Source organism: Pituophis catenifer, unplaced genomic scaffold, assembly GCF_029215685.1.
Source record: "Pituophis catenifer annectens isolate HBS135680 unplaced genomic scaffold, rPitCat1.0.hap2 SCAF_6, whole genome shotgun sequence".
NCBI classification, from domain to species: domain Eukaryota; kingdom Metazoa; phylum Chordata; class Lepidosauria; order Squamata; family Colubridae; genus Pituophis; species Pituophis catenifer.
In genome coordinates, this window is record NW_027256886.1 from 25,366,323 (window position 1) to 25,389,133 (window position 22,811).

The window sequence follows — 22,811 nt, forward strand, 5'->3', positions numbered from 1 at the left end:
CTAAGGAGAAATTTCCTGACAGTTAGAACAATCCACCAATGGAACTGCTTGCCTTCTGAGGTTGTGGGTACTCCATAACTGGAGGCTTTTAAGAAGAGACAGAATAGCAGGGGTGGGCTCCTGGGGATTCGGCAGGGTTCGGGCGATCCTCTAGTGATCCTTCAGCAAACCTCCAAATGCCACCCCTGGCTGCCCAACCCGCCTTCCCCTCCCAGGAGTCTCCATGCGGCCTGTTCATCATTCCAGGTAAGTGCAGGGGCTGCGCGGAGGATCTGGGAGGGAAAAAAACAGGCCTACTGGAGGTTCTAGAAGTCCAGAAAGGGGCTTGTTTCTGGCCTCTGGAGGGCCTCCCGACCCCGGGGGAAGCAGTTTTCACCCTCCTGGAGTTTTGAGGAAAGCCTCCGGAGCCTGGGGAGGGGGAAAAGCGCCCCCTCACCGTGGTGCAGGCGGCCACGCCCACCCAGCAACGGGACAGCGAAGCCGTTGCTAAAGGATCTGAAGCCCACCCTGCAGAATAGCCATTTGCCTGAAATGGAATAGGGTCTCCTGCTTGAATAGGGGGGTTGGATAAGAAGACCTCCAAAGTCCTTTTCAACTCTGATAATGTTCTTTGTTCAAAGTGGACATTTAAGAAATGCTGTAGTAGTAAAATGTACCATCAGCTGTGGAATAGTGGTAAGCTGACAAATCATTGTCACTTTTAACACATAGTGGCATCTTTTTCATGAAAGATAAAGATTTTTTGTATATATGTTTATTTGTCTGTCCATTTGTGTTTATTCCATTACAGATAGCCCTCATTTAGCTACTGCCACATTTAATGAACATTCACAGTTATGATAGCGATGAAATTGTGACATTGTGATTAGTCCTCATGTGTATGACCTTTGCAGCTCTGTACAGCAAAGGAAAGCTGAAGTAAAGTCATTAAAAATGTGATGGTTCATGCGACTGCTTCACAAAACAATGTAATTCCTTGTCCCAATTATCACTAAATAGGACTACTTGTGTTTTTGTTATTAATTGCTAAAGATTCAACTCAAAATTTAGTAAAATGCTTACGTTAAATGGTACCTAACTTTAGAAACTGGATGTAGACTAAAACCTAAAATGTGAAGATCAGGAGGCTGTTCTGTGTGGTGATTCCCTTTTAGTGTTACTTCCACCTTAGAACTTTCCACAAACAAGAATATTTGACTCAATCTGTTTTTCTCTACACTTCAAAGGAGTTATTTCCAGTCATGTAGCCAAGTCTAGAAGGAAAAGGAATTTTCCTTGCCAGGTCATTCTTGGGTCTTCACTCCTGCCTTTGTTCTGTAACCTCTTTTGGTATTCTTCCCCTTAGCACTATTAATAAATCTTTGGCAAAGATCCATACCCTGAATACAGATCTTGCAAATTAAATTCAGCTTTGATAGTTTTCCCTGCAAAAGAGAAATAAAAGATTGGAGTTCAAAACTTTTGGTGGAGAGTCTGTTGCAGCTGATATAGATGGAGTGATATAAAACTAGCTCCAGTGTTTATGTACAATTTTATGCCTCTCTTTGAAATTTTAAACTAAATGCATATTGCCATGCTTGCATTGCTGTCTTAAAGGAGACTTGGTAATTTAAATTTAATCTCCCCCAGGGAAGGACACCGGGTACTGTGCAATAACACGATAAAATATAAAAACAGTATATAAAAACTAAACATTTAAAAGGATTGAAGGATGATTAAAGATGGTTAAAATTAGTTAAAAGATGAAGGAAGGAGGGTTCTTAAGGCACCATCAGCCCCTGCTGTTCTGGGCATCCCCAGCAATACAGCTCCTGCATCAGGATTCCTTCTTCAAACTTCAAATGCTTTAACATGTAGACTAGACAGGAAACACAACCAGATAAACTAATTCTACTTTATTGTAAAGCTACATGAACAGAATTTTGCAAGTCAAAAAGTACAGTTCTCCTGCTTTCACTTTTATAGTCGGGCAGCTTAGGGAGGATTCCTTTTGAGCTTCTTATTCTACCCACTATGTAACTGTGGGCTGTGCTGTCTCTTATCTGTTCCCTAGACAGCATCTCTTTGACCCATCTCCCAAGGTCTTTATCACACACCATTACAATCCCTTACAGAAGAGTCTGGTCTTGACTGCTTCCAAAACATCAAGGAATGATCTGGAGGCAAGATGTTCTATAAGAAAAGGAAAACATGGTGATATACTTCAAATTGTTGTTATATAATTCATAAGTATATCTCACTGAGCTTTGTAATAACTATATTATGAAACCAAACAATATATATATAATTTATACAGCTGCCCATCTTATAAGGATTATAAAGGTAAAGGTTCCCGTCATACATATGTGCTAGTCGTTCCCAACTCTAAGTTGCATTTCAAAGCTGAAAAACCAGCACTATCCGAAGACGTCTCTGTGGTCATGTGGCCGGCATAACTAAATGCCAAAGGCTCACGGAACACTGTTACCTTTCCATCAAAGGTGGTCCCTATTTTTCTACTTGCATTTTTTACATGCTTTCGAACTGCTAGGTTGGCAGAAGCTGGGACAAGTAACGGGAGTTCACCCCATTACGTGGCACCAGGGATTCGAACTGCTGAACTGCCAACCTTTCGATCAACAAGCTCAGCATCTTAGCATCTGAGCCACTGCATCCCTTTATAAGGATTAAACATACATAAAAACCCACAACGTTAAACCCCAAACAACCAAGAATATTTGTAGTTCAGGAATGAACTGTGGAATTCTTGGTACTCATTGAGCTGGGTTACTTGTTTGAAAATGTTTTATTATCCAACTAGATTACATCATCAGTGCAAGGGCCAAGAAATCCACCGAAGGATAAACAATAATCACATTTAGAGCTCCCTCATCAACCACAGACTTCATTCTTAACCGTTTTAAATTTCCAGCATTTCCTTTTTTAAACATCCCTAAAGTTTCCAGTAAACATAGTTGAATTAGTTTTTCCTTAAAATCATAAGATACTCTTAGCTTTTGATTTATTGATATGGATACATAATTTATAATATATAATAGAATTATATAATTCATAATACAAAATTCATAATGACAAATTTCATATAGAATAGGACCCATATGATGATATTTGTTACAAAGTTATTCTTCATTAAATGAAAGGTGAGGTAAGTGATAATTTGGAGAACTGAATCAAATAAAAGAGATGTAGCCAACATTTTAAAATTTCAGAGCGCTTCATATTACGGAAGGAAAGTGAAGGCAGTTTCTCAGTGATTTGGCAAGTGTATAAATCTGATTATTCAGCTCTTGCTCATGGATATCAAATAACCTGCTAGCAGTTCAGAATGTAACAGCTGTCTGGCTACTCAGTATAGTATAAGAAACAATAACACCAAAAAACTCACATAACAAAAAGGAATGCTTATATACTGTGTTTCCCCCCAAATAAGACCCAACCAGAAAATAAGCCCTAGCATGATTTTTCAGGAAGCTCATAATATAAGCCCTACCCCTAAAATAAGCCCCAATTAAGATCATCAGCCAGTCGGACGCATTTAGTACCGTATTTCCCCGAAAATACGTGTTAACAAAAAATAAGCCCTAGTGCATCTTTTGGAGCAAAAATTAATATAAGACCCAATCTTATTTTTGGGGAAACACGGGTAATTAATTGTTAGTAAAAGTGTCCCAGGTTCTTCAATTATGCCAAAAATGATATGTTTTAAAAACCAGGTGTAGTATTACATCTATTAGTCATGTTAGAACCACAAAAACATTAAAGAACCATAGGTTTAAAAGAGGTTCAAACAATTGTAGGTTAATGAAAAATGTGTTATTAATAGCTGTACCTTATCCCAAACCCTCTGTATTTTAAAATAATTGACTGTTTTTAAAATCTATCTTCCTAAAAGTTGTCAGAATCTACTAGAAAGATGTACTTCATTGTTAACTGTGTATGTGTGTGTGTATAGGATCTTCAGAAATGTTTTTAAAAATATGTGGAAAATATTTAAAAATATTTAGGGATGATTGTTATGAGCAAGTATTTAATTGACACGAGCATATAATCTATTCAGGAATTTAAATACATGCTACATCAATGCATGCACTGTTGCTTAAAAATTAATGATCTTTATTTGATGTTATTTGCATCATATATTGCATGTGTGTATTTTTATATTTTTCTTAATAAGAATAAGTAATAATACATGTTAAAGTGTTAGTATTTCATTAGTTGAAAAATAAGTAAAGATTTTCATTTAGAACAGTATCAGAAAATTTTTCTTTATTTGGTTGATGGTCAGTATTAAATGTTTTAAATAGGGTCAATTATTTTTTAGGGCATGAATATTTGGGAAATTCCTCCAAATGGGCAAGGAATCACAACTTTATTAGCCCTGAATATTTTAGAAAATTTCAATGTGAAAGGTATGGTCAGCTTCTAATTTGTACATATCTGTTGTTTCTAAGAAAAAAACCCCAGATGTTACTATTTTAGGAAAAGAAGAGAAAAAAACACATTTTTGTCAAACGGTTTATATTGAATGAACAACCATTGAGAATGAGACTTATTTAAGAGACATTTATAGGACTATGCAAAAGATTGACAAAACTTGCCGTGTCAGCAAGTCTAAAAACTATTAGCTTAAAGCAGGGGCATGCGGCTCTTTGGGCCCTCTGCTGTGGCTCCCTGTCAGGTGATCCCATCACTGGCTGGCCCCACCCCTCGCCTTCCCCTCCCAGTCACTCCTCACCTGGCCTGAGAAGGTAAGGGCGACAGTGGGGGATGGAGAAACGGCCAGGGCAGACATATAGGGAGAGAAAGATATGGAGAGAGAGGGAGAGGGAGGGAGGAAGGGAGGGGAGAGAGAGATGTCAAATGGATTTTGTGGTGTTTTTAAACAACTGGTTCTCTGTCCTAATGACCGGCTGGGTAGGCGTGGCTGGGGGGGTGACTGGTAGAAGAGAGTGACATCGCATTGGCCACGCCCACCCAGATTTTGTGGCTCCTGGTGTTTTCTTTTCTGTGGGAAACGGGTCCAAATGTCTCTTTGAGTATTTAAGTTTGCAGACCCCTGGCTTAAAGTAATAGAAATCACACATTATTAGAGACTAATAAAGGGAAACCGGAGGGAAAAATTGAGAAAACTGTAATGGCAAATTTCTTCTGTGATGTATCCAAATTAACAAGTTTAAAATATCCATTTAGTTTCCCAGATTTACTCAATTTGAGGGTAACTTTATTTATATAAATCACAATATTGTTCATTCAAACATAGAAACTCATAGACATATCAATTAAAACAGGAGGCAATTATTCTTTTTAGAAAGAATAATGTTTTGTTTTGTTTTTATATTATAAAAATTCCTAATCATGTAACAATATATGTAAAATTACTTTGGTAAGGAAAACAAAAAATGATCATATGTAATATAGTGTATAGTGTTACCCGCCTAATGCACACCTTCCAACTCTCCAGGAATGTTCAGGGCGCAATTCTAATCTAACCCCCTATTATGATGATCCAGATGATGATAAGATAAATTACAGTTCTAAAATGTTGCTTGTGAAGAATATGTTGGTGAGGCCACTGGTGAATTTTCCTAAGACTATAAGGAATACTTGTCAAATCACAGATTTAGGCCCTTCTAGCCTGAAGTATTGGCTTTTTAAAGTATATTAGTGGCTTTGGAAAAAACATTAGTGTAGTGAATCATTTATTTAAAACGCGCCAAATGCCATCTTGAAAATCCTGTCTTTCTTGGAGATTAGCTTTTATGGACTGATTTTATGATTTTATGAATATTTTAATCTCATATTTGGTAAGCCAGATGGAATAAGAAGAGCAGATGGCACATACATTTTTGATAGCAAATGCCAAAGTACAAAGACAAGTAGATGGAACAAGGAGGAAAATCCACGAGAATCAACAATAAAGGAGAAATATTAGGTTGACCTTGGAAGAGAATGGAGCAGAAAATGAATGGCACTTTTGTCCTGCATTGTCCCTATATAGGTCTGTTTTGATTTCTTAGAGAAATATTTTTCCAAAATCAGGAACTCTATGGTATGATAGTAGGGCCAAAAGAAGGAGAGGACCTGGGGCAAACATGAAACTGAATTCATTTTTAAATTTAATTTAAATTAATTACATATACTTAATATGATTACTTTTCATTAAACCTATAATCTTCCCTTCTGTCAATTGGAAAAAACTAGTGACAATTTCTGAAGATGCTCTCATGACGATGGGGCACATCCAATGCTCTCAGGCAACATCATCATTAAATTTATATGCTGCCCAGCTCCTAACAACTCTGGGTGGTTTACAAAATCATTAAAAACATTTCTAAAGCAAAAAACAAAGCAAAACAAAAAATAATAAAGATAGCAGAGACAGAAATCATAAACAGGAACAAAGAAAAAGAATAAAAGAGGATTCAGTCATGCTAACCCAATGCCTGGGGAAAGAGCAACCTCTGGTGTAGAAAACAATGTATGAATCAATTCACTGTTTTTCATCACATACCTCTATGTATATGAAGGATTTTATGAATTGCAAACAATAATTTGTGTTGCCTTCTTACTGCAGATCTGGACCATAATTCTACTCATTACTTGCACATTTTAATTGAAGCATTCAAGCTGAGCTTTGCTGATACTTTTTGGTTTTGTGCTGATCCGGAAAAAGGAACAGTGCCTACAGCACAGCTCCTTTCTAAATCTTATGCCAGAGACCGCTCACATTTAATTAATTTACACAAGTAAGATGTCTTCCTGTTTGCTTTTATAAGTGCCACTACTTATTAATTACTTACTAAATATAGTAAGTATTAAATATTATTGGCCTCAGCTTTCTTTTAAAATAAAACATTAATATTTGCCAGTTGTTCCAGTTGCTTGGTTATACTGGTATTGATGTTTTTCTCCAAATTGCATGAGCTGCTTTCAAAACAACTTTGCTTCATAAATAATTTTAGATAGATTGGGAATATCTACACTTGGAAAACCTGAGAATAATTCTTCATAGGGAAAGAATTCTTCATATACGTTGCAGAATTGGAATGGGGAACTTGGGTTAAGGTCCACCCTCAGAAACTGAACCATACTGGGGAATTTTGGGTGAGTCATTCTGGCTCTATCTAACCCCACAGGATTATTCTGTAGAAAAATAAGAAGAAGGCATTCCTAATCTAATCTAATCTAATCTAATCTAATCTAATCTAATCTAATCTAATCTAATTAATCTAATCTAATCTAATCGTCATCATCCTACAGTAGTCCTTGCTGAACAACCAGAATTGGGACTGACATTCCTCACTAAACAATATGGTCGCTTGTGACTTGTGATTTTACTTCTTCATAGACTTTACTTGTTGGAAGCTGACTGCGAAGATCCCAAATGGTGATCAGATGCCTATAGGATGCTGTGACTGTCTGAAGCAGCCACTGGTTATGAAACGTCCAAATCTTGGTCTTGTGTCTGAGGGGCACTGTCCTAAGTGTGAGGACGCAGTTATAAAGTTTCTTTTTAAGTGCTACTGTAATTTTAAATGGTCAATAAACAGGACAGTCCTTAAGCAGGGACAACCTGTATACCCATGATACTTCTACATTGCTTAAATATCAAATACAAAGTTTATTTTTTATCAGGCATAGTTTTATAGGAAAACTAGATGAAATGTGTGATGAAGTGAGGTATATTCATCTAGATTGGGCAGAGGAGAGGACAAAGAGGAATGTGAGAAGTAAGCGTGCTTTATTAGTACACACAATTTAAAGAATAATAAGATACAACAGACTACTCTCTTAATGGAAACTGCTCAGGTTCAAGCCAACCCCTCTCTCTAAGTTAAAAAGCCCTCTACTCCATTCATCCTCATTTTTTCTTTTCCAGTTCACCTTGTAGGGTTTTGTCTCTGTCTCCCCGACCATCCTGTAAACTACTGCAATTGACATTGTACAGCACTGAATGTGTTCTCTTTGGATTTAGTGTGGAGGGCTTGGCCCCTTAAATTGCCAGTTTTCAGAATGCACTTTTTAAACATCTGAAAGCTTCTAGATTTTCCCCAAGGTTTAAATTCCTAATATTTATTTCTGAGAAGTCATATGATAGGTAAATAGATTTGATATTCACTGCTTGAGTATGTTGTGGAGGATTGTTGCCTAACAAAATATATCCAGAGAACACTTTGTCAAAATGAGGAAAAAGTAAATGTGCATTTCTGTATTAGAATCATATTTTGTTAAAAAGTGCTCAGCTTTGGAAATTTAAATTTAAGGAATTTTGTCAAGTGTTGTGTTTGCCATTATGCTGGAATATTTTCAAATTGGCATAATAGCAGAACACATCCTGAAAATCCCAAAGATCCATCTGTTAAAAATATCAGTACTGTGTACTTTAGATAAAATGTTTGCTTACTCTAATTTACGTTTGGGATTAACCTTTCAGTGGAAAGGTTAATCCCAACGTAAAACAATCCAGTTGTTACCTGTTCATAGGAGGTCATTTGATTATTTCCTTTGTAACTTTGCTTCAACTTTCTACAGTACACATTGCAGTAAATAAATTGTTGAAAGTTTTCTTGATTGGCTACTTTAATTGAAAAAGAAAATGCTCTATAACCCTAATCCAAAACATGTTCTACATGTTTTGGATTCCCACACCAGTTGTCTGCAAATATTAAATAATACAGGAAGTGCATTATGCCTCCATGTTTTTTTTAATAGCCCCAAAATAGGAAAATAAAAGTTGGACGAAAAATCCTGTTCTCATCTTCTCTTGTAGTCATAGCAGTGCTATTTACATCACTGTAAATAGAATGAAAGTGGAATAAAACAATTGGAAAAAATATATTACCATATTGATTTACAAATATTTTTGTGGACTTTGGCTGCAAGAAATACATAGAAATAGATCCCTGCCATAGATATACAAGGAAATAAACAATTTCCTCAAATAAGTAAATTGAGAAATATTGCTGCAACCAAATTTCAGTCCTCATCACTTTTAAATACTACAAACAATACCAATGTTTTAAGTTTTCTGTTTTCTTTCTTGTCACCAGAGCGACTGCCCAATATAGGTGTGGAAATCCCTTCCCGGTGGGCAATGACACCGTTTATTTTAGCGTGGTGGATGCTGAAGGCAATGCCTGCTCCTTCATTAACAGCCTGTATAAAGGATTTGGTGCAGGGCTGGTGCCAGATGGCTGTGGATTTACTTTGCAAGTAAAAAAGTATTTTTTAGCATTAGGAATATGTGCTTGATGAAATTATTGTTTATTATTTTTTCAGTGTGGTGTGTTGCTAATTCATATCGGAATTGGCTTGAAATTGTTCCTAATTCAAGTGTAGCTATTTCAAATTCTTGTTTCTCTTTTTAAAAATGAAAGCTAGTTGGCTACCCAGCAAACCTCGCAGATTTAGCTTCATCCGTATGTACAAGAGTTCCTTCTCTATTTAAAGTTTTCCTTCTCTATTTAAAATTTCTCTTACCCACTGAAATTTTTTTCAAAAACTATGTTGAAATATTATCCCAGATCACTTAAAGATCATGTAATCAGGAATCTTTTCGTCTTCATTTTAATGATGTCTATTTTATATAAATATTTTTATTATTAACGGCCAATGGGCTGCTACTTTTTTGCAGTTTTTCTTTGTTTTTTTATTATTATTATTACCTGTATCGATAATAAGAGAATATTTGTAGCTCACAGTTGAACTGTGGAGTCTTTGGTGCTCTCTGAGCTTGGTTGTTTTCTTCTAGATGTTTCATTACCCAAACTGGGCAACATCATCAGTGCACTGATTATGTTATCTAGTTTGGTAATGTCCGCAAGAAAATTAGCAAGCTCAGAGAGTACCAAGGACCCCACAGTTCAATGTTGAACTACAAATGTTCTCTTCTAGCAATACTGCAGATAACTAGGATTCAACTCCATGGATTTCTTTATCTGTCTATGACTTTTAGTGCACTGATTTATCTCTAGAACAGAGGAGCCGGTTTTTCACTACAGCATGATCATCCAAATTGCCTGGGCCCTCGGAAGCGGCCCTATCATACAATTATACCAGCTCTGGCCACTGCAGCCAATACTGGAGAACTTTTGTGCTGCTTTGGTGTTATGGGAGGATTCATGCAACCACAAGGTCAGGTGCAAGTAAGTACAGTATCTGTCCCTCCTGGATATAATGTATTAGTTGCCAGAAAATCGTTTGCCCTTCAAAGCTTACATAATTGAATACAGTTTATGTTTTTCAGCAAATTTGGGGAAAATTTCATGGGCATTCTCACAAAATGAGCCTGAGTGGCGTAGGAGGCTAATGCCTCCTACTAAGGCAGCATTTAACATCCAGCTGCCTGCAATTACTGCGAGTTCAAATCTCACCAGGGTTAAGGTCGACTCAACCTTCCATCCTTTCTAAGGTGGGTAAAATGAGGACCCGGTTTGTGGGGGCAATAAGCTGACTTTGTATAAAATATACAAAAGTATGAAGGCTATTGCTTAACGCATTGTAAGCCCCCCTGAGTCTCCGGAGAAGGGCGGCATATAAAAATTAAAAAAAAAAAAATAACTGCTATGAAGTCAAGGTCAGGCACAAAACAGCAAAATTGGTACATAGGTGGTGACTACTTCTCACCATCATAACTTCTCCGAAATGGTTTCTTCTAACTTCACACCCATTTCCATTTACCTTTTTCACTGGAAAGCAAGCATACTCCCCCCCCCCCAAAAAAAGTTGTAGGTGCCTATTCTTTTCATTTGATTAATTATCATTTACCAGAGACTTTTATGAAATATGGGTTTGTTTGTTTAATGTTTGTTTGTTTAAGATTGGGATTCTATCATGTAACATACTGGCTTTTGATTTATTTTTTTAATTAAAAGTATGTAAAAAAATTAAATCAGTCTATATTTCACCAGATCTAATGTTTAGGCAGGATATACTATGCCTGAAATAAGCATCAAATTACCTTGATAGTGATTTTGTGAACATAGCCAAAATATAAAGAAAAAAAAATATTTTTATGCAACAATATTGTCTAGATAGTGGTATTTTATGAATGAATTATTGCCTCATAATAATCCAGGTTTGCATTTCTCTCTATATGTTCCTACAGGTACTACTAAATATGTTTGAATTTGGAAAGAATCCACAAGAGGCTTTGGATGCCTCTCGTTTTTATATAGAATATAGCAAACAAGGTAAGAATATAAAATGGAATTTATGTTCCCTCTATCTGAATAAGCAGGAAGAAATCCAAAGTAATTGTCAGAGCCTCATTATATTGATATAGTGCTATAGATGCCAAGAAAATCTTGCTGATTAAGATTGAATAGGTCAAGTTTGGATAGCAGTAAGTATTCTACTATAATTAAATTCAGTGATGGATTCATTTTCTCCCAGTAGCAATGGAATAAAACCCATAGAGTTTGCTGTATGTTGAAATCAGTACTATGGTACTTCATACCCTATGTTGCATTTGGTTTCTTTTTATTATTTTGTTTTTCCTTTTGGTTTATTTCATTTGCCTGATTTTGTTTTGCTGATGCTCTTGGGCAAATGATTGCAGTAAATGTAGCTCTCATAGAAAAACAGGCTTATAAGAAATGGCAAATGGAAACCTGTGATTTCTGCTGTCCACCTCCACCCACCCTCAAATAGATTTTCTTCTGATGATGCGTTTTAGTCCCTTTATGCTACTTCCAAAGAACCAATTTGGTGCAGGGGTTAAGGCATCAGGCTAGAAACTGGGAGATCATGAGTTCTAAACCCACTTTAGGCACAAGGCCAGCTGCAGGGCTTTGGGCCAGTCACCCTCTTTCAGCCCTAGGAAGGAGGCAATGGCAAACCACTTCCAAAATCTGTCTAGGCTCTTTGTCTAGGCTCTGACTATAGCCAAAAAAGAAGAACCCATCCTGAAGGCACAGTAGCACATATATGTATGTATATAAGCGTGTGTATACTATATACATAGTGATGTGCAGGGGTGGGTTCCTCCCGGTTCGGCCCGGCTCGGACAAGCCAGTAGCGGTGACGATATGACATCACCAAACCGGTTCTCTTTGTCCGGGAGCTGGGCTCTCCCGCCCGCCCCCGTGTTATTCCTACCTTTTATTTCTTCTTTTTTAGCCCAGCTGATAGTGCAGCAGAGTGGATTGCCGCACCTTAGCTGGGCAGATTCCTAATGCGCTTGCACGGAGCGCAAGTTTGGCGCGCATGCGAGTGAAGCGCGCCAATCTTAAAGTCAATCAGCAAGGGCTGGAAGACGTTTCCTTAGATCTCCACCAAACTCATTGTTGGAGTGTCAGCGATCTAATGTCTTCCAGCTCTTCACAATCGACTTTTAAGAGTGGCGAGAAGCCGTCAGCAAAAGAAGCAGCAGCGGAGGTGACAGGAGGTGTGTGTGTCCCTCCCTCTGCAGTCCTCTCCTGGGTGACAGCCGTGGCTTCGCTACCACCTCTTTATCTCAGAGGGGCAGTGCCTGCCTCCAAGTCCTTGCAGAAGGACACACACACACATGCCCGTCACCTCTGCTGCCGCTTCTTTTGATCGTGAAGAGTTGGAAGATGTTTCCTTAGATCCCTGCCAAACTCATTGTTGGAGCGAAATGTGGCAGCCATGAGCTGTGCTTTCCTCCAAGTCTCATCCGAAAAGCTCTGTGCAGAGAGAAGCAACTGTTTCCCTCTGCTGCCCACAGCGCTAGAGGAAAGCACGGCTCATGGCTGCTAAATTTCAGTGTGCTGCACCAAACACTTTCCCATAAAGAGCAACGAAGGAGAGAAACAGCCGCTGACCTGGAGAACACGTGGACTGGAGCAGCTCTGTGTGCTCTCCACTGGCTGTTTCTTCCCCTTCGCTAGTGCAGCACAGTGAAATGAATCAACCATGAGCTGCGCTTTCCTCCAAGTCAAATCCAGAAAGATCTGGCTGGGAGGGGTGCCAGCTCGGGGCAGCAGGCTCAGTTGCAGTCCAGACGAGCCGAGGAATTTGGGGAGCCTCCCATGTGTTGCACCCCCCTCCCAGCCTTCGCCCGTGCCTCCGGGCCTCCATCATCTCCCGAAGCTGCTGCCATTGGAGCCGCGACAGGGACGGGGGCAGCCCAGTAAGCTGGGTGCCCAAAAACGGCACGGAGGCATGGGCGAAGGCTGGGATGGGTGTGCAACACATGGGAGGCTCCCCGCAGTTCCTCGGTTCATCTGGGCTGCAGTTGAGGCCGCTGCCCTGAGCTGGCGGAAGCCATGCAGGGCGTGGCTAGGAGCATGCTAACCTTGCCCTCCCCAAGTGCTGGATTCTGCAGTTGCCATTGCCCCTGGCCTGTCCGGCTTGCCCCGGCTGGCTCCACGCTCATGCGGGCTAGCTCGGCAACAACAATGCCAAAAAGTTCTCTGTTCAGCCAGCAAGAAAGAAGCTGCTTCATGCTTTCCCTCCATGCCCTTCCCGGCAGAAAAGCCATGGCTAGTGGGCCCCGGGAACAGGGTCACCGTCTTGACTGGGGGCCTGGGTGCGTCCTCAGTGAACCTGCCCCTCAGGTCCAGAGGGAAGCCTTTCTCCTGCACGCTCATCTCGCGGACAGGACCCAGCCGGCAGGAATGGGATGCTCTGGCTGCAACCTCGGGGAAGGCCTGTCAGAGGTGAGAAGGGGTGCTTTTCGGCCAGGAAGGGCAATGGAGGGAAAGCTGAGATGACCACTGCCACCCCACCATGTCCCGACCTGGATATGGGGCCGGAGTGTCAAAAAAAAAGTGTCAAAAAGTCCCAAAAATGTTCGCCACCGTTTTAGTGGGTGTGGCTTAGGGGAGGTTCATGTGACTAGTGCATGAGTGATGTCAAGTTGGCCACGCCCACCCAGTCATGACACCCCCTGCCACCTAGCCACACCCACAGAACCAGTTGTAAAAAATTTTAGAACCCACCACTGGTGATGTGCTTGTAAATATATAAGAACTAGCTTAGGTGGCTCCATTGGCATCACTGTGCTGAACCACTAGCCATTGAACAGATTATTGGCACACTAGGCATAGTAGCTTAACTCTGTCTTAACTGGCTAACAGTTTTTCAAACAATTTACCAATCATTTCTTATGGAACCAGTACAAGCTAGTTCCAGCACACCTTCCTTTCTTGGTCTATATATATATGTTCATTTATTTTTCTACATATGGGAACATAATTTTAAGATGTCACAAAATGTACATCTTGTATTTATCTTAGTTGAAGGCAAAATGAGACAAGGTTTACTTAGAAACAGGTTTCCAGAGTCCTTTGTGCAAGCATTAACAGCTAATTGCACAGGACTGTCTGATAAAACAGCCTTTCTTAACCTGGTGGCCTTGGGGATGTTGACTTTCTTGATCCTTTGTTGATGATAGGTTTGTGAAGGGTACTTGAAAGCATATCTTTTTACCCAACAGCTTATTCAGAACCAACCTGGACAAAGATCTCTGTTGATGAATTGCATTATTAGTAGGAAGTTCCCCTGCAACTTCCTGCCTTCCCCTACCTTCCTCATGGGCTATCATCTGCAACACAGTAGGACCCATCTAGCAACAGAAACTCACCACATGGCATCTGGGAAGATTACATCAGCCAGCAAGGCTAGCTAAAAACCCCACCCTCTGGGAGTCTGACAACCAATCAGGATACTCTTCCTGTGCCCCAGAAAGTTCAAAGCTCAGAGAGGGCATAAAACCAAGGCACACTCAGCATCTTGACCTTTTTTCTGCTCAGGATCTCAAACCATGTGATCCTGTCCACCATTAAACCATCATTCCAAACAGTCTCCATGTTCCAGTGTCTTTTTCTCCATTTGGAACTGAACCCAGATAGACATTTCTTCCAACAGTGTCACAAAAAAACTAAAATAATTCTCTCTCTCTCCCTCTCCCTCCCTCTCCCTCCCTCTCTCTCTCTCTCTCTCTCTCTCTCTGTGTGTGTGTGTGTGTGTATTCCTTTAAGTCAGTCTTGACTCCTGGCAACTGTCTGGGGCGCAAGATTTTCAGAAGTGGTTTGCCATTGCCTTCTTCATAGGGCTGAAAGTGAGAAAGTGGCCCAGCTGTCTTTGTGGCTAAAATGGGATTAGAATTCATGGTATCCTGGTTTTTTTAGTCTGGTGCCTTAATCATTATATCGAAACAGGTCTCAGAATTGAATATATGTTCCAGTTTAATGAATTAAATGCAGTGAATATTATTTTGGTGTATTTCATCATGTTTTCCTGATGCCACATTAAACATAACAGTTCAGCATTATAGAGGCTACATCCAATATGTTTAAAGTCTGGTATGTGTAGTTGTGTACACATTGTAGTCACAGATTGTGTACAAAATTGCCAATTAATACTAAATAAAGACGCTACATAAAATGAGGGTTCTTGCCCACCTAGGAGTTGAAATGCATGCAAATGCAAGTAGATTAATAGGTACCACATTTGTGGGAAGGTACCACGTTTGTGGGAACATGCTCTTTTGGCATTTAGCCATGCTGGCCACATGATCATGGAAAATGCCTTCAGACTACGCTGGCTACTTCTGCTAAAAAACGAAGATGAGCACTGCTCCCTAGAGTTAGACATGACTGGACAGGTAAACTTTTATCTCATGCCTCCAGAAGTGATACTTTGTTTTCCTCTCGGTTGTAAAAAGGATGCAGGATATGCAGGATGATTGCTTCTTAGTTGCAGAGTTACAGCTGTCATTCAATCATTTTAAAGGAGTTGCTCTAAAAGTGTTTCCAATTCAGACTCCCTTCCCTATTCCTGTGTCGATGAGTGAGAATATTTTATTTTCCTTTTGTGGGATCATGCTTAAGTGCTGAAAATAATATTTTAACTTTGGGTTCAGGTGGCATTTGTAAAATAGTTGGACATTTGTTCAATACTTCAAATCTGCAAATAAAATCTTGAATGCTGTTCTTTTAATCATTAGATGCGTGGCAGGTGTTCTTGGAAAACGGCATTCCTCAAAACATAGCAGATGATTTGAGAGCCATGGGACATAATGTCAAGGAACCTGTATTTGGTTATGCCAGGAGCATGTTTGGACGTGGTCAAATTATCACCAAAGGAGAATGGTGGAGACAAAAAACCCTCTCTTCTTCCTACACTGTACTTTGGGCTGGATCTGATCCTCGAGCTGATGGTTGTGCATTGGGATACTAGTATGAAAAGAAAAGATGGCTAAATTGAGTGAATAGAAACAGATTTCAAAGTGACATAGCATGATGATATACTAGAAAACACAGGGGGCATAATTTGATGATAATAGTCCATGTTTTGCACAAAGAAACCCCAGATTCAGTTATTTCATTTATTTGCCTGGGATATGGGATAATGCAGGGGTGTCAAACTCATGGCCCCTGGCCTGGATCTGGTCTGCAGGGTGCTTAGATCTGGCCCTCTGGGCTGGCCTGGAAATAGCAAAGGACCGGCCCGTGGTGTCTCTGCTAGTGAAAATGGGGTGACTCCCCCCCTCACACCCTGTTTTGGCCATCAGAGTGCTGCAGGAGGCCATCCAGGCTGAAAATGGAATGTGCGGGCCGCGTGCAGGACCTCCGCACCCCGTTTTGGCTGGCAGAATGCTGCAGGAGGCATCCGTCCCATCTGCTGTTTGTCCTGTCCTGTCCTGTCTCCCACCCACCCCCAGCCAGCCCATAGAGGACAGCTACAATGCTGATCCAGCCTTTGAAGAAATCCAGTTTGACATCCCTGGGATAATGGGATACTCATCTGCTAGTCAGATTAGAGCATATTGGTTGCTTTTTTCTCATAATGCTTAATCATGGTTTATTCAACAAACCAGGAAGATAAAAGTAATTCTGATTTTTTTTTCAAACACTTCTTGGTTTGTTTCCTCCATGCTTTTCTTCCAATATCAAGAGAAGTAAAGGCAACATACAAACAAAACCAGAAGTCATAATTTCAAGTTTAAAAGGAAAAGACCTGGTTTAAAATCAAGACTTGAAAATCAGTAAATCGTTATCCAATTATACTTGTTGCAAAATCATTTATTTTTATTTTTTTGAGATGTGTTTGCGTATTATATATTATTTTAAAAACATTATGATTTAGTGTTTGTATAACCTGAATAACTATAAAGTATGTTGAGTAACTATAAAGAATGTTTATCAGAGTTTTTTAGTCACACTAATATAAAGTTTTTGTGGACACTGTATTTGATCTTCAAAACAAATATATAAACACTAGCTGGACGCTTGTGCCTCGCTACGAAACTATGTGCTCGGGTTTGATAAATTGACACTTACAGCCTGAAACTTAATGTAGAATGTGTAATTCCGTACATCAGAGTGTGTTAATCTAATGCAACTGTTGGAACAGAGGGAAGGAGTAGTAGAATGTCCCAGCCCGCAGCATCCATCGGTATTCATCTGGCTAGCATCCTGTCAGTGTGTGAGAAGACTTGAGGGGTGTTTGGAAACTCAAACAGTATTTGCTGTGGAGCAAGGAGATGGGAAGGAGGCTGGGCGTGGCTTAGCTCAACTGTTCTGTAGTAAAGCTGCTTGCTGCTATGAAAGTAAAACTGAAAGTGAAACTCCTCTCCTCTGCTTGTGTTTTGCATTTGGAATAGATTTCTTTTGAGGTGGAGACTGGGGAGGGGGAGTAGAACTCCTTAGCATCAGAGCGTGGCACATATTTCTTTTCAGGTGGGAAGAGGGAGTAGAACTCCTTAGCATCAGAGGGCTGTTTGGAAAGTGAAACAGTATTTGCTGTGTGAGCAAGAAGGAGACAGAAAGGAGCCTGGCTGTGACTTAGCTCAAGTGTTCTATATTAAAGCTGCTTCCTGCTGTGAAAGTAAAACTGAAAGTGAAACTCCTCTGCTTGTGTTTTGCATTTGGAACAGATTTCTTTTCAAGTGGGAAGGGGGAGTAGAACTCCTTAGCATCAGAGTATGTTAATAATAATATAGGACAGTGATGGCAAACCTTTTTGCCATCACGTGCCAAAAGCGGGGGGAGTGCAGTGAGGTCGTACGCGTGTGTGCCCACACACATAATTCAATGCACCCTGTGCATGTGTGCGTGACCTCCCCTGCACTCCACCCACTTTTGGGACACGATGGCATGGTAGGCCTGGTAGGCCCATTTTTCGCCCTCCCCAGACTCCAGAGCCTTTCTAGGAGCCTGGGGAGGGTGAAAATGACCACCTCCACCTCCCTGGAGGCTCTCCGGAGGCCGGAAAGTCAGCTGGCTGGTGAGTGCGTGTGTGCCCAGAGCTGAGCTCATGTGCCCATCGATATGGCTCCGCGTGCCACCTGTGGCACGCGTGCCATAGGTTCGCCATCACGGATATAGGAAATACTAATGCTCTGATGGTAATTTCGAAAAATCCTTTCTTAGTGAGCACCTAGAAGCCAAGAGGAACATACGTGGCAAATTTCAAGTTTGTAGGCTTTACGGTTCTGGAGATTTCGTGATTAAGGCGTGAGTGGTTTTCGCTTTTATATATATAGATTTGAATAATATACATATACATATACATATACATATACATATACATATACATATACATATACATATACATATACATATACATATACATATACATATACATATACATATATATATATATATATATATATATATATATATATATGTTATTTCTTTCCTAGTCTTCCCTAGTATATATGTTTGATCAACTACTATTACTGCATTCTGAGAAAATGTTGGTATTTTTATATTTTTATGCTATACTTTATTTATATTTCCTTTATAAGGAAATATAAATTATCTAATCAGCAAATAAGAGATATCCACAAAAAGGATTTGCTTTGTCAGGATAATATTTCTGAATTTCCTTTAATATATATTCTAGTAGGATGTGTTATGTAAGAAATACATAAACATTTAAAGAGTTAAAAGACAGAAAGGAGTCTTAAAATTCACACTTTGTATTCAGGAATGCCTTATATCTGCTGAAATATTTTTAAAATATTTTTCTTTATCTCATTTTTGATAAGAAAAATTTATTATTGAAAGTAATTTAAGAAAAAAAGTATTATTGAAAGTGAAAGAAATGCTAAATTCTTAGCATTGTAAATGGTACAGTAAGAGTTTATGTGTAAAATAAAATCTCAGTCTCTGCTGTGTTTATTACTGCATATAATGTGCATTTCATATTGTTCTGCTGTTATACAGGAAGGCTAATTTAAAAAGTTGGATTTGGTTTTAACTTCCCTTCAGTGAAAGGAGCAGAGTTCATAAAACAGGGCTTTCCTGTCACTCTACTCTGTTGATCTCCTAAAGGATGGGTGATATTTAGAAACTGTGCTAAACTACAGAAGGGGGGGAAGGGGTGGGGGAATTGGCAAAAATAAATAGACGTGAATAGAAGTTTTGGATGTATGACATTCATACTTAACTTGTTTTTGTAACATTTGGCTTGCCTCTGTTGCAGTGTTTGCAAATATTGAAGCAATACAATTAGGAAAATAGGTTACTTCATTTTATTTTTAAAGATGCCTTATCAGCAAAATGGGCAGCATATATATTTAATAAATATTTTTTTAAAAAATAAACCAATTTATATAGTGCCTATCTACCAAAACTCTGGGATGATGAACAAAATAAATACTAAACAGGGCCAAGGATACTTTTGTAGTAGAATGTGCTGGTCAATTGTTCTGATTATAACTAGTTATTTAATTTATTTTATGCAACTTTGTGTTATCAAAAGTCTAGACATCAGTACATACTGAAAGAGGATGTTACTGAATAGAGCAGATGGAGGAAGTTCTCACAGTTTGATATTCAGCTGGATAAGATGCAGACTTCCCCTTCTTTAGAGTAAAAACGGGAGTCTTTACCTCTGACTTAACTGCATCAAAGCCAAAATGCTATCACTTAAAAATCCTGCTTAATCTGATAAGATTGGAAGGGGAAGGATATTATTGTGTTTTGGAGGAAATCATGAAGGCCAACATCTACTTAACTTGGGAGGAGTCCCTGGCCCCCACACCATGGTCTTATTGTAGTCTTTAGTGAAAGATCAAGTATTGCTTAGCTGCCTTAAAAGCAATTCCTTCCAAATAATGATGCAGGGGAGGTGGGCATAAAAGAGCAAATTCCATGAAATAGTTCCCATTTTATCAAATATAGGAAGTGTTTGTTCACACATTGCCCTACAGTCATTACACGAGAGTTCACATCAAATTTTACAGATGGCTTCTCCATTGACCCTGCTGGTCAGAAGTTGGCTGTGAAGCGCAGTTCCAGGCACACTGCAACAGTTGTATGTGTGAGAACCAGCTGTAAAATTATATTTGGCAAATATTATTTTTATTATTAGCTCAACACTGGCTCATATTACAAACCTTGTTCCTATTTAATTGTTTATTTAAAACTTAAAAGATTTTTTTAAAAAGAATTTGATACAACAAGACTAAAATTACATGCAGAAATTTATCAATATATTTAGTAATCTAATATAATGCAACAATGTGTTATTTAGGTTAAATCATATAGCCACTTGAAAATTAATCCATATGAAAATCAGTGACAGCATACTTTAAATGAATAATTATGAGATTGTCCTGATACAATGAATATAATTCAGATGTTTATGTCTGGTCTGGTAATCATCAATGGTACAATTTTCCCTGTTCTCCCAAGGTTTTATTTATTATGCCTGGATGACCTACAAGTTCCTTTGTTCAACTCCAGAAACCTACCCTAATTGGATTGTTAAACACTGATGGCACAGTTTCACAGACTAGAAACCTGGAAACCTTGAATTTCTCACGTTCTCTTGGCCTTAAAAAGAAAGAAATGGCAAATCACTTCATAAATCTTGCCAAGAAAACTGCAGAGACTTCTTGAGTTGGTCACCAGGAGTCAAGACTGATGCAAAGTCAGCTCCTCCTTATCTTCAGACTCTATACCTACCTTGTCTCATGCATTCCCATCATCTTGTTCCTTTTTGTGTAAACAAAAGTATGTAGAGCACAGAAATACTTGGCCAAATGAATTAAGACCAAAACATAAAATAAATTCTATGTAAATTTAGTTTGCACCAACACTCATCCGTGTTCTCCACCATACCTTTCTATTCCTATATTTGCTTCCATCATATCCAAACATTGATTCATACTTTTCTTTTTGTTCTTTAGCTTTTATAGCTCAGACCTAAAGTTTAAGGAACCTTTATTTTTATCTAATTATTTCTATTCTCCTTTCCATTTGAGAAAAATTAGAAGACACATTTTTTGTGCATGGGCTGGCCTTCTTCAGTTTGGCTTACTGTGTGAATTCAAGTGCTATAGTTTTTCATGTAGGTATAGGTAATAAATCTCCAAGAATCCTGCCAATTTTGGCTTATTTGTGGTTAAGCAAACCATGGTTTGTTCAAGTGTGAAGGCAGCACATATTCTTTATTCTTATATACAATTCCATACCTAATTACTTAGAAAAAAGTCCCTTTAAGCCCCAGTTTATTGTTAGTTCATGTTAATTTCATAAAAGTTAATTCACAAGTCAACCCTGTCTTATTTCTGTATCTGTAGTTTAAAAATAGTCTTGTTCACACAAGACTATGAAATATTTGTATTTAGCACCATGTCTGAAATATTATTTTAGTTGTGACAGATTTATTTCTGATTCCTACATGAACAGAGCCCTATTTTACATTGAATATTAATATTATTCAAGCCAATTACTTCTAGAATATTTGAAAACAATAATTTTAATTTGGCAAATGAATTGAAGTTGATTTAATTTGGAAGAAGCAGTCTTGTGATCATTGTGGGAAAGATTTATATTATTTGGGGATGACCAAAAACTTAATCCTGGTTCAAATATATATGTTTAATTATCTGGAAACTTGAATTCATTTTATTTTTATTTTTACATCTCTTCATCTAGTTTAAGAAGTCATGCTGTTCTGCCCCAATTACTTTCTTCTTAGAGTCCCTCTAGCCCTTTTTACTTCTGTTTCCCAGCAGTAATCATTCAATTAATTTTAATGGCTATAGTTATACACACTGCAATAGCAATAGAAATTTGACTTATATACTACTTTGTAGTGCTATATAGCACTCTAAGCGGTTTACAAAGTCAGTATATTGGTCCCAACAAACTGGGTCCTCTTTTTACCAACCTCAGAAGGATGGAAGGCTTGAGCTGGCCAGGATCAAAATCTTGGCAGTGAGCTGAATTAACCTGCAATACTGCATTCTAACCTCTGCTCCACCACGGTTCAATGCAGCCACTTAGATTGTAAAATCTTTTGGTGAATAGTCCAGCCTAGGTGCTATCTGCTCTAAACAGATCCCAGAGTTCTCTGTAGGGACCAGCCAATCCAGAAGTCCTCCAATGGAAAGTGCGAGCACTAAGAAAAGATTGGTTGCATTTCGACTATTCCAGGAAGCAAATCTCTTCAGCTTCTTTTTTACTATCATTGAATCATAAAACTAGAGTTGGAAGAAACCATAAGGATTATTTACCCACTATTTACAGAAGCACTAATTAAACCATCTATCAAAGATAGCTCTCCAGTCTTTTATAAAACTCTTTAGAGATGAACCCACAAAATCCATAGGTAGACTCTTCTACTGTTGCACAGATCTTACCAAGAATATTTTCTTATATTTAAACAAAATCTAGGTACCTGCAATTTATACCCATTATAAATTGAGACTGTGGAAAATAGCTCTTGCTATGCTTCCCCTGTAGCTTGCTTTATATATCTGAATGTGGCTAACAAATCTCCTCTATGTCTTTTTTTCTCTCCACCTGTGTTTCTTCAATCTAAGAAATACCTGTGTTTCTTCAGTCTAAGAAACAATAAACTTTCCCTGGGCTATGTGAAAGCAT

The 22,811-nt window shown here is 38.7% G+C and overlaps 1 protein-coding gene across 1 annotated transcript in view; it reads left to right on the forward strand.

The window, feature by feature from the left end:
• LOC139318037 (glutathione hydrolase-like YwrD proenzyme) overlaps positions 1-16,778 on the forward strand; it is a 33,431-nt gene extending 16,653 nt beyond the window's left edge. Inside the window, exons 7-12 of the mRNA XM_070945280.1 lie at positions 4,322-4,409; positions 6,575-6,746; positions 9,051-9,213; positions 9,975-10,145; positions 11,108-11,192; positions 15,914-16,778. Of these exons, the coding sequence (XP_070801381.1) occupies positions 4,322-4,409; positions 6,575-6,746; positions 9,051-9,213; positions 9,975-10,145; positions 11,108-11,192; positions 15,914-16,146 (912 nt within the window). The 3' untranslated portion in view covers positions 16,147-16,778. The remainder of the gene's footprint in view (positions 1-4,321; positions 4,410-6,574; positions 6,747-9,050; positions 9,214-9,974; positions 10,146-11,107; positions 11,193-15,913) is intronic.
• The last annotated feature ends 6,033 nt before the right edge of the window (positions 16,779-22,811 follow it).